This window comes from Clarias gariepinus, chromosome 14 (assembly GCF_024256425.1).
Source record: "Clarias gariepinus isolate MV-2021 ecotype Netherlands chromosome 14, CGAR_prim_01v2, whole genome shotgun sequence".
Taxonomy (NCBI): domain Eukaryota; kingdom Metazoa; phylum Chordata; class Actinopteri; order Siluriformes; family Clariidae; genus Clarias; species Clarias gariepinus.
Window position 1 is genome coordinate 17034140 of NC_071113.1, and position 12670 is coordinate 17046809.

The 12670-nt window shown below is 39.1% G+C and overlaps 1 protein-coding gene across 25 annotated transcripts in view; it reads left to right on the forward strand.

The window, feature by feature from the left end:
- The first annotated feature begins 2785 nt into the window (after positions 1 to 2785).
- tcf7l2 (transcription factor 7 like 2) overlaps positions 2786 to 12670 on the forward strand; it is a 77488-nt gene continuing 67603 nt past the window's right edge. For all 25 annotated transcript variants that reach the window (XR_008365617.1, XM_053511173.1, XM_053511174.1 and 22 more), the window contains exons 1-3: positions 2786 to 3479; positions 3669 to 3735; positions 3903 to 4027. Coding sequence is in view for 24 of the 25 variants with exons in the window: in XM_053511173.1 (XP_053367148.1) it covers positions 3291 to 3479; positions 3669 to 3735; positions 3903 to 4027 (381 nt within the window). In the remaining variant the exon portion in view is untranslated. The remainder of the gene's footprint in view (positions 3480 to 3668; positions 3736 to 3902; positions 4028 to 12670) is intronic.

Below are 12670 nucleotides of genomic sequence, written 5' to 3' on the forward strand. Positions count from 1 at the left end.
ACTTGATGCGGTGGCAGTTTTTCAGATTGTGTGACTTGGCTGCTGTATAACATATGACAGTATGGGCCATGAATACTGACTCGCTCTCTTTCTTTCTCTCTAACACACACACACTCACACATGTACTGTAAAGGTACACACAATCAGATGGCTGCATGTTTGCTCTGCTGCTGGTCAAGCCTCTGATTAATGACCATCACATCCATGTATGAAAAAGCGAACTGTTTGTTTTGGGAAAGGCACGCAGATATTGCTCCGCCTCATATATTTCCCACTATGCACTATTTGAGACACAGTAGGGGTGAGAAACACAGGCTTGGCTGGACTTAACGTCTGGAGAGGTGACATGCCCTCAAACATAACCGCATGTTTTATTTTAAACATGATGCAACGTTGTGCGAAATTTGATGTGACCTTCGGTCTGTGGCTGTTCACCTGCTCTGATCAATAGTATGATAGAGATTCTAAAAGCATCTCAGATTTATAGATACACTGCATAATAGACTACAAATGAAATAATGTTTATTATTATTATTATTATTATTATTATTATTTTTTTTTTTTTTTTTTTACATTTTATCAATATTTACTGCAAAGCACGGCAAGTTTGTGTAATGAAATTATCTTCCTTCTTTCGCATTTGCTTTAAAAACACATCATTAAAGAGATTTTTGCATAACCATATAAATCTATTATTATTTCCTCTATTATTGTCTTATAGACACAAAATGCAACAAGCTATTAGGACTGCATAATTGTGGATATTCAAGTCATTACTCACCGGATATAATTTAACTGAACTCTTTTGGAAAAAATGCTAAAATGGTTACCAGAGTCTCTTTCACAATGGGGAAATTTACAATTGATTACACTCGAAAAGGTTAAATGCCAAGTTCCACTTGTTAAAACCAGAAAAGTTTATGCTGTTTTATTTGTCCAGCTTAGAGGGAATCTGGCATAAATCAAGCTGTTGTTACTATTAAACAGCCTTCTAAAATGCACATATTGTTACCATGAAAACAAGCAGGAAGACCATTAGAGCCCAACAGAGCCCATAATATGCTAATTAAGAACAGAGCCATTTCAGGCCGTATGGGAACACGCAGGCATTGTGGGTAATTAACTGTTTACACACAAGCCTGATTTTTTCTGCAAGAGACCACAAACATGGATCTCAGGAGGTATCACCCATTAAAGCCCCCCAAATCCCCACCCCACCCCTGAGTGAAAAGTATGAAAAGGCAAAATTACATTTATTATTGTCTGCGGATAAAAAAACAAAATTAATTTTAGAATTGAATTTCAAGTGCTCCTAGACATATCTAAGATAAAGGAAAAGGAACAGAAATAAAATTCAACTGAGATTTAAACAAATAAATAAGCTATAGGTTTCTAACCATTTAAAATGTTCATTTTAAAGACTTTAAACACATTTTTGGAGCACACAGAACCATAAAATTTAATGTGCAGAATTTGAGCATGCTTAGGATAATCTTTTGTTATTTTTTTGTAACATATGAAATACTGCTATACATTATTATTATTATTATTATTATAAATAATCTTACATAATCCTACATATCGCATTTATAGCATAATTTAACAGATACCGCTGTCAACTAACGGTTACATGCCTTATGTCTGTAGATTTCATTGCCTTAGGAAATATTAAAAAGCCTAGAAACCAGAACGATAAACTGCTGCAAATCACTTTCACATTCAAAAACGTTTTTATGCCCTCTGATGTGTGTTTGACCTTTGCCTATGTGCCTGACTTGAATGTTTGTTTCTGAGCATATTGGGCAGAGCTTCTATCAACAGGAACTGGCTGAGTCTATGAATAAAGATAAACGCTGTAAGAGCATAAATTATTTTGGGTGCATTAAATTCAGAAAAGACAATTGGTCAGTGAGTTAGGAGAAAAGGGCATGGTGTGTCATGAATTCATTTAAGAGGTGATTTATAAATGAGTTAATAAATAGTCATCATCAGTTGTAATTGGTAAACGTTTTTTTTTAAATAATGTTACTGATATATTTCATATAATCCAAACTATTTTTAAGCTTAATAAAAATATAGAAAATGATTCAAGTCAAACAAATGTAACAATTCAACCCTAGCTTTTACCTACTATTTATTGACTAATTGATTTGTTTGTTTGAGGAGGAAAGGCAGGCAACACACAGCGTATTATTTCTTAATGGGTGGAGGTCACCATCCTTTAGTCAAGTGTGTGTGTGTGTGTGTGTGTGTGCATCCTACAGCTGCAAAACCCCAAGAGATCACACAGCAGGCCCACAGTGTAATGGTATCTCACCATTACACTTGCAGCCCACATTATTATTATTATTATTATTATTAATAACAATAATAATAATAATCATAATACTGTTTCGTTACAATACAGAAATAGTCTTGATTGAAATAGTTTTGTAGCCTGCATAATAATAATAATAATGCTTCATTACAATACAGAAATAGTCTTGATTAAATTCGTTTATTGTATTACAAACTGCTGTATAGTGTAAATGTAAATCTGTCTAGTTTTTTCATTACATATATAATGTAAAGAAAACTAATATATATATATATATATATATATATATATATATATATATAGTGGAATCACTGTATCTTTTAAGGTACAGAATAAAAAGAGAGAGAGGGAAAAAACAAGGAAGCAGCACACACACACACACCCCACACACACGCGCGCGCACGCACACACACACAGTTTCCGCGTATCTGCGGCTCTTCCGGCTCCTCGTCATTCCAGCAGTAAAGCAGGGCCGCTTTCTCTCTCTCTCTCTCTCTCTTCGCTCTCCTCCACCAAAGCTCGCTTTTCCTTCCTCGCTTTTCAAGCCGCTGTGTTGGTCTGCCGCTTTCCTCCAGCCTCTCTTCCCCCCTCCCTACTTTCCTGCCCCTCTCTATTTATGAAAACGTCACTTCAAGTCCCTCCCTGTTTGAATCTCATTAGTTTCTTGTGTGTTTCTCCCTGTCAATAATCCCGAATCCAGACTCTCTCTATTTCCATCCCTCTCTAGCTGTCAATCAGCGCCGCCTTTGAACTGAAAACCACTCCGACCAACTTCAACTCCCTCAATCCGAGCGCCTCGGCTCCGTCTACGGCTTCTTTTTCTGCCAAGATTCCCCCTTTTTTTAGTTTGGTACTAATCGCCAGTCCTTGGGAAACACCAGGGCAGACCTTAAACTCGAACTCGGATCCGGGATCCCAGAGATCAAGGGTTGAAAACTTTGTGTTTTGGCCCCCCAACCCTGCTCGGGAGAAAATGCCGCAGCTGAACGGCGGTGGAGGGGACGATCTGGGTGCGAACGATGAAATGATTTCGTTCAAAGACGAAGGAGAACAGGAGGAGAAAATTTCAGAGAACTCCTCTGCAGAAAGGGATTTAGCAGATGTCAAATCTTCGCTCGTAAACGAGTCAGAAACGAATCAAAACAGCTCCTCGGATTCAGAGGTAAGTGACAAAACACCGCGGATCAGTTGTCCGTTAGTTTACTTAACACTTTTGTGCAAAGCGCGAAACTTTTTCCCCCGTGTGAGTGTGTGTATGTGTGTGTGTACCGCCGCGGTGATAAACACTAAAGCTAACCGTGTTGCCATTGTGCTGTGTTCACCGCTCCCCGTGTCGCTGCTGCATGAGAAGGCGGAAAGACGGCCTCCGCCTAGAGCCGAAACTTTCAGAGACAAAACAAGAGAAAGTTTAGAGGAGGGTGAGTCGCTCTTTTCTCTAAATGAGCCTGTGATTTAGCTTGTTTTTTCCCCCTTTAAACAATACCAACACAAGCATACCCTCCTTGCTTATAACACGGTGAAATGGTTTATATTTCCCCCTGACGCTCCCTAAGAAAGTTTTCTTCTTTTCCCCCCGCCATGTTAGCTGCGAAAAGGCAAGATGGAGGGCTGTTCAAGAGCCCCCCGTACCCGGGCTACCCGTTTATCATGATCCCCGACCTGACCAGCCCCTACCTCTCCAACGGATCCCTCTCTCCGACCGCGCGCACAGTAAGTGCCCCCTTTTTTCTTTTGGCTTGCTATTTATTTTTTTATTTGTCATTTTTTCTGTTTGACTTCCACTTTACTTTACACACACACACACACACCCACACACACATCCACATCCAGGAGTAAATCACACGTAAAGACGTAAAGTGAGAACAAAAGCTGTCCCGCTCGGGGCAGAAAGCTCCACGCAGAAGTTTGTCCCCGCTGTGATCCGGCTGCTGTACAGCGGCACTGCTCAGGGTCAGGCTAAAGCTAACGCGCTACACGACTACAGCTCCACACACACTCTCACACACTCGTACTCGAAACACCAAATACAAGCCGACTGTTCACGGAACTATAATAGACAAGAAACGTGTGTGTGTGTGTCAGGTGTAATTATTTCACCGCTGCTGTGTGTCTAAGCTTTTAATTCGGAAATGAATTTAGTTTCTTCAGCCACGTGCAGCATGAGGCCACATCCTACATTCTGCTCTAATATTACTGCATGCAGTGATTAATAATAATAACAATATGAATTATATTAAATTATAAATTATATTATTATTATTATTATTATTATTATTATTATTTTATGCACATGTGGCGAGCAGTGGAAGATGTGAAGTCATAATGTATGCACATTCTAAACATTCTAAACATGAGCCAGGGGAAATAGAGGCAATTAATGAAAGCATTTGAAGTAAGGAAACATTAGAATAAAATATGCACAGCACATAAAATATTAATGCCTATTGACAGCAATTTACAAGAAATGATTGTGATAAAAGAATTCAATTCAATATTTTAGCTATTCACACAGCACATTTGTAAAGCTATTATTATTATTATTATTATTATTATTACTACTACCAATACTACATATTTTTATATGTATAAAAATATTTTTATTTTTATATTATATAATTATGCATTTCTGCAAATTTTCCCAGTATGATTCCTCATCCCAAAAGATCTCAGTGTCTTTCTTCCACAGCTGAGTTTATTAACAGTTAGTATTTATTATTATCATTTTTAAATTATATGATTTACACAAAACCTAAAAAAGAAAAAAACTAATTTGTCACACTAATCTAAATCATTTCTATTTCTATTTATTTCTTGTGTTCATTAATGTTAGTTAAATCAAAAATTTAAAATTGCATCTAAAATAAATGAACAGGTAAAAACCGTGATGTGTATCTGCTGTTTTAAATGCTGTGTGCTTAGTATTTTAAAGAGGAACAGCATGCTTCTTCTCTCAGTGTGTCTAAGAGTGTGTGAATAAGAGTGTGAGTGCATAGGCACTGCCACCATGCTTCACAAAAGCTACATCTTTGTTGAATTTTTTTTTTTTTATACCACGGTGTCTTCTTTCCACCATTCTTGTACTCACACAATTCGTCGGGACTGTAATACCAGACTCGTGACAGGGGACATGCACTTAGTTTATAATGAAACACACGCACGCACATGCATCCAATTCTAAATAAGTTTATGGGCACTTATAAAAATGGATATTGCTTCAAACGATGTAGGTGCTCAGTGTGTGAGTGCTGGTTCGCTGTGTCTCTGTTGTGTGTTTAGAAGCAGTGGATATATATGTGTGTGTGTGTGTGTATGTAGTGCAGGTAGAAAGAGATGCTGATGAAGACGAGGATGATTGTGTCCTGAAGATCCTGTAACATCAGTGAATATTCATTGTTTCCTTAATACAATGTATTCTTTTATTCCCTTTAGATTGTAATAGATATATTGCGGTGTGTCCTTGTGTAAATATATACAGGATCTTGTAAGTTTATTATTTTTTTAGCTTATAGTGTTTGGTATAATATAATGGTATTATATATCATAGTGACCGTAGCCTGTCCACAATTATTAGTGCATCAGTTTTACATCCATCACTCTCGCTCCGTTTCCCTCTTTCTACTTCGCTCTGTGAGCTGCGCTACCTGTGTGTTGCCTGGGCATCCTACCCGCACCACTTTGAAGTTGAAAGCCGTTGTATTCACAGTAACACATTACTTAAGTCTAGTATAAATAATTCACCTGAGCATCGATTAGCTGTCTTTTTGTTTAACAAACACACAGCGCTGAACCCTGCTAACTGGCTCTGATGCTGTTAATCCTTTATTACAGAGCGTTCATCTGAGTGCCCAGTGCTGAGCTCTCATCGTGCCCGACATCGCTGCAGTTCACCCCGGTGTTTTTACTCGCATTCAGCAGAATTAAATGCACCATTGTTTGAATTAAAATAGTACAAATCAGCCTATTTTTTGGACCTCTGTTTTAGGTTAAGGCAAATTTACAGCTCCGAAGCATGATGTAATGTCTTAGTGAGAGTCAGCTGTGTGGAAGGCTGCAGATTTGAAGTTTATATTTGAAATGTGACAATCTTTAGAATATTCGGACGCCTTGCTTGTGTCAGCTGATTCTTCCTCGACAGTCTCGTGCAATAGTGATGTAACGCTTGTTCCCGGGCTCGTGTTTGAGTGTGTGCAGAAAGGGGCGGGAGGGGGCTTGAATTAGTCTGACCTCGGAGGGCCATAATAACGGGAAGTTTGTTTTTCCAACAAGCCTGGCCTCAAAATCTCTATGATGATTAGGTGGCGTTTAGAAATTTGACATGACGCTACACTGCCAGCGCAAGCGCTCCCTCTCTCTCAGCGCTGATCTGCCCGAGTAGCCCGTCAGCCCTCGCGGCTGGAGCAGGTCAGAGGTATGCATATGTACGGCTGCGGCCTGTTTGTGTGTGTGTGTGTGTGTGTGTGTGTGTGTGTGTTGTGGTTTTAAAGGCGCTGGTTATGCGGGCTGCTGTAGGGGAACATTTCACCTCAGCGGGTCTGCGAGAAGAGGCAGGCAGAGGCCGACTCGAGGCAGTGTGTAGACCAAGGGCTTTATGCCTGTAAATCCTCTGGGTTTATTTACTGCCTCTGCGACTTATGAATGTTAAGATATTTGACGCCACCCTTGGCCCCATAATTCCTTAGGCCTGTAGACCTTTGGCAAGAGTTTCAGGTTTCAATGTATAATTACGTACAGTTTAAAAAAAAATAAAAAATAAATAAGAGCCAGGAATAAAATAAGGGGAAAACCTGCAACAGCCCGTGTCCCCTGCTCCGTTTATGAGTAAAGAAAAAGATGGTCTCTGAAATTCCACAGTAATCCTGACATGGGGATTGATTTCACAATCTGCCCTTTATTTCTTTTTCCATTTTCACCCTTAGTTTCTATTTTATGTAATAGTTTGCTGTCATTTTAAATAATACTACTACTAATAATAAATGTATTATTATTATAAATATTATAATTCATAATAATTTCTATGTGGGTTATTTTTAAGGAATTTATTACGGCAAAAAAAAGCTGAGTCCTTTGTGTGGCAGTGAAGAAATTTGAATAAACCCTGACACTATCTTTCTAACCATTTTATTAGTACCTAGCCCACAATGCCGTATCTCATGGATTAAGTGTGTTGTGCTTCCACATTGAATAGCTTGTCGTGTGAAGGGCAAAAGATAGTTTAATGCGGATTTGGGGCGGATAGACTCCTACCTTATCAAATTGGCTTTACATGTTGATGGCTCCTAATTGCTGTCCGCGGGGGGTTCAGCGAGCGACGCGGCCGGGTTTTGTGCTGCTCTCCGCAAAACACACTCTCAGTTTATTTAGATGGTTGCCATCCTTTTGTTTTGCAAATCACTTTAGTTTATAAAGAATGGTAGAAGCAAAGTCTCTCTGTTCTTGTCTCCCCCTGTCCCTTTTCTCTTTTCTTCTCCTCCTCCCGGTCTCCTCGACCCACGCAAGACAGAAACGATGTGCTATTTTGCTCGAGCTTGATAAACAGTCACGCACAAAAAAAAAAAAGAAAAAAAAGTGCAATCTGTTTTGGATTTCAGCGAGTTAAGTCGGGGAGCAAAGTTTGGCAGCATTAAGTTGAAATTGGGGCCTGTGAGACATTAGTGGCACACAGCACATTCTCAGGCCTTAATTAGTCCAAACTGTAATTGTTCATGGTCTGCCAATAGGAGTAATGCGCAGGAAAAGTGGAGTTGCACTAAATCGGCCCACGTTTTTTAAAACAATAAATCACTCGCATATTTGTGCCGTGATTCAGATGGAGTCTCGACCTCTCCCATCTCGACATGTGGTAAATTGTAAAGTCAATGAATCGCAGATGTAGGGGAGAGAGCGCGAGAGAGAGAGAGAGAGAGAGAGTACAGTAAGGTTTTGTTAGCGCCTGGTGAATGAATGGAAAAGATTAGTCCTGTAAATATTTATTGAGGTTTTTTTTATGTGTATGAGTGTGTGTTCTTGATAGGTTTAGTTATTGTTTGGTGATTTTTAGTTGGCTGCATTTATTTTGTATAAAATGTGGTGTGGAAGTGTTTGTGTTAAAGTTTTTTTAGTTTTGTGAAATCCACGTGTTTTACGTGTTCATGTTTATAGTCTGATCTACACTCTGCTGAGCTTTATTACGAACATTATGTCATGGATTTGCCATCTTGTAATTATATCATTTTTAGATATACAGAAAAAAAATCTTATTTTTATAATATTCTAAAAAAAAAAAAAAAGAACGAAAAAGAACAAAGAAAATAAAACCACGGTAATAATAATCAATTATTATTATCTTATAATCAATTAGAATCAATAATATTCAGATTGTTCTTTTTTTAAAGTGTGTGTTTGTAAATAAGTGAGCGAGCGTGACGCTCTCCTGTGCCTGATAAACGTGAAGCTGTAGCCGTTGTAAATTTGAGGTCTCACGTAGCAGCATTGCCTTAGCAGCTGTGTGTCGCTGACCCAACCCCCCTCTTGTCCAACATTCATTTCCATAAAGTTCAGCACAAAGATTGCACTGTACATCTGGAATGCAACTTTTGTCATCTGGTAAATATAGTCCTCCTGCTGGCCCACACTGCGCAGGGCTCCCAAAACATGGAAATCATATTATTCTCTCTCACTTTCTCTCTGTCTCTGTCTGCCTCACATGTGCATATATCCTATGCACTTCACACACAGCGCTCCTGCTGATTTTCATCATTATGTGCAAATTTGTTTTGTGTTAAAACTTTTCAGCAGCAATAGCATACAAAATAATATGTTACAAAAAACATAAATGCAGAAAACTTTCTGTAGAATAGAAAATGAATTATAGATGTAATATTAGGAGGGGAATTAAAAATGTTATTTAGATTGTTTTGGAATGTGTGTTTTTTTTGATTCAACAACAAAGAAATAATGATTTAAGAATTTATTATAAAGAATTATATTTAATTTGTAATTTATAAAAAATATAACATGAATAAATACAATTTGATATATAGTGATATAATGCCTTACGAGATGCTGTTTAATATCATAATATACAACCAATTCTATAATATTTTATAATATCTCAAGCTGTAATAGTGTATCATTTTAGACAGAGCCGTATGAGGTGGTTAGTCCATGCAGCATTGGTGTGGAGGGGGCTGGGAGGCTGAGAAAAGCGGGAAAGCCAGTGGCCGATGTGCCCGCTGTGGAGGGGCCGAGGGTGGATGACGGGGAGGGAGACGCACAAAGCCTGCCTGAATAGGGTGCATAATTGCTGCTAATACTGGGGCAATGAGAGCGGCCATAGTTCCTGGTTAGATGTCCAAACAATAGAGCCCTGAGGCCTTGCATTTATCTCCGTCAAAAAAAAGAGGGTGAAAAAAACACAGCAGGACCGAGAAAAGACGGGCAGGGAGGTGACAAGTTTATAGCCTCGTTTGATGGACAAGCCGTGTGTGTGGCTTTTCTTCCCTTTTAGTGAATCGGCCGGTTTGCTGCGTTTATTAGCTCCTCCTGACCCGAGCCTCGTCATCAGAACGAGTGCTCAGAGTGAAGTGACTCTGGAATTCAGCGGCACTTGGCTTTTTGTTTGAATTGGAACACGCTCGGCCAAAGTGCACACACACTGACATGATTTCTGTTGGAAAGGGTTCTCCCTTTAACCTTTTTATGACAAATGATAGTGACTAAGTATGTACTTGTGTTTTTTGTGTGTGTGCGTGTGTGTGTGTATGTTGTTATGTATATATGCGTGCATGTAGTCATGATGATTTCACTGTAGTTTTATTACCAAAATAGTAAAGATAACAGCAATCAGTGCCAAAGTTCAGAACACACCTGAATGAGTGTGGAAATTAAACTACATTGTTATTACCAGCTCAAGTATTTCGGTAGAGCATTTCGTTTTAATAATAAGAATTTAAAATCTGTTATCTGTATTAAATTTATATACACACACACACAACACAGAATATATAGGACAATACTGGCTTTTTCTATTATTATATTTCTCCATGATATAACACATTTGGCATTAGTTAATTAAGTAAAAACGACAATCAGTTGTTAATTTTAAGCCATGAGGGTTGGCTGTTCTTGAATAGTTCTTGTAAGAACAGTATTGTCAAGTGCATTTTTAAATTAGACTGGTACCCATCATGCACCATGTTCATCATGCTCTCATCAAGGCCGTCCCAGGCAAGCAAAACCAAAACGTACCAGAGGAGAAGTTCCACAATCCACAATTAACAACCAGCACCTCAGATTAGAGCCGTTATTAAGATTTTACACAGCATAAATAGCAATATGTTTCGAAAGTAGGTTATTAAATTTGGATTCCTTCAGCATTATTTTACAATGAATGAAAAAAAATATTTAAATGAAAGAGGAAGAAGTGTACATGTGGTTTACATGTGGTTGTTATTGCGGCCTGTGTGTGTGATCGTGCGACTCGTACGACGGGTGTGTTGATCATGGAAGCCTGTTTATTATATGAAATGTTTCCAATTGATAAGAGAATTAGTCTAATTCGGATCAGCACACGTGTTCAATGTTCAGATTGCTAATTGTGATTTATGGAATCTTTCTGTTGTTGAAGGTAAAATCTCGTTTGCTTTAATTATCAACACTAATTCCTGCGCCTACTTTGGAAGCATTTAGTACCGGAGAAACACAATTGACAGAATAAAAAATGATAACACTCGCGCTGCGTATTTTTAATCTTCTAATTAAACTTTTTTTATTGCTGGCAGTTAAGCTCTGATGACGGTCCTAAGAGTCTGAATGTGCACGCGGATGCATCCTCCCTTTTTTTGGACTAATACTTTAGCTGCATTTCTTTAAGTTATTACATTTTTATGTGAGCATAAGCTAAAGCGAGTACTCCTTAACGATAGGAATATTATTTTATGGATTAGCAGAGAAAAACCTTAGCACAATTCATGCACAGAAAATGTGTTTTTTTTTTTTTCACACAAATGAACCTCCCAAGTCCTACAGTCACGGATAATGCATTCATAAACACATGTATTTTTAAATTATAGGCATGAAATAGGAGCTCACCTGCAGTCTTAGAGATAGTGTTGATATATTCAGTAATTTCAGTCTGTCGTACAGTATAGATAATGTTTCATATGATTTGACACTTTATTTATTTTTCACTCCATGCACTAATTTATTTGAGCGTAGATTAATATGAATTCATTTAAATGGGAAATGCATTTCATCCGAGAGCCATGCAAAACTTCGAGGAAGAAAAATTCCAGGGAACACAACACAGTTCCCGATATGGAGAGAACTGACTTCCTGTGTTGAATTGTCAATTACATTCCCGTTGGAGGACAATTGAGTGCATGAGTATCGGTGGTCGCGCGGCCTGAGGGTGCGGAGGATGCGCTAGACATTAGGCGGCGATCAGTGATGTGGAGTGAGATTGTAATGATGCGCTCTCATCTCCAGGGCGTGAGGCTCGTCACAATGACAGAGGAGGTGTGTAATCCAGCGGCTCCTCTCGTTTAACAGCGATGATGAGCGTCTGTCACTGATAGTAAATAGTAATCTGTTTTCGCTGCCTATCTGACAGAGGCAAAAGAGTGAGCGATGAGACGGGAGTGATTTATAAGGAAAGAGGGCCTAATCCTGACCCGGGGCTGTTGTCTTTGGACGCTGGACAGATTTAGACACGCCACCCGGAGTCATGTGACCTTGGCAGCGTTCCGTACATCAGTGTGGCCTTTAGAACGCAGCTTTTCTTTATCTGCAGCTTTACTGCTCCTCTATCTTTATGAGCCGTCACACTTTGCATTTTTCAAATATCAGTCTAGATAAATTGCCTGCTTTGTCATAATGAGTGGCGTCGAGTGGCCGGCTTTCCTGGTTTCAAGCTCGAAGTTAGCTGAAGGCTTGTACAGTACTTGTACAGTAGCTTTTTGCTTTCTTGAATGATCAAGGAAAAAAGGCATGCTTTTGTTTAATGCCGATAAAAGTCCTCAGTCGACTTTCCTGCTCTGTCCTAGACCTGGTACCACAGAGAGCAGATGTTTAGTAGTGAGTATGCTGTGGTATTCAGTGCTATTTAAACAGTGGGCTGTCTCAGCACAGGCCTGAATGGCTGCAGGGAAGGAAGTTCTCAGTGTTTACATAGCTCAATTGTCCCGCGGGCCTCACAGTGTCTAATGCACTACTGTTCAAACACTCAAGAGTGTAGAGCTGACCCCTAGTGCAGTTTAGCCACAAGCCCTTAGTGTGTGTGAGTGTGTGTGTGCGTGTGTGCTTGTCTTTGTGTATGCACAGGCTTGCATTTGTTTCTGCAGGTTTGTCTTGGGTTTTTGTCCGTGCTGAAAGTTG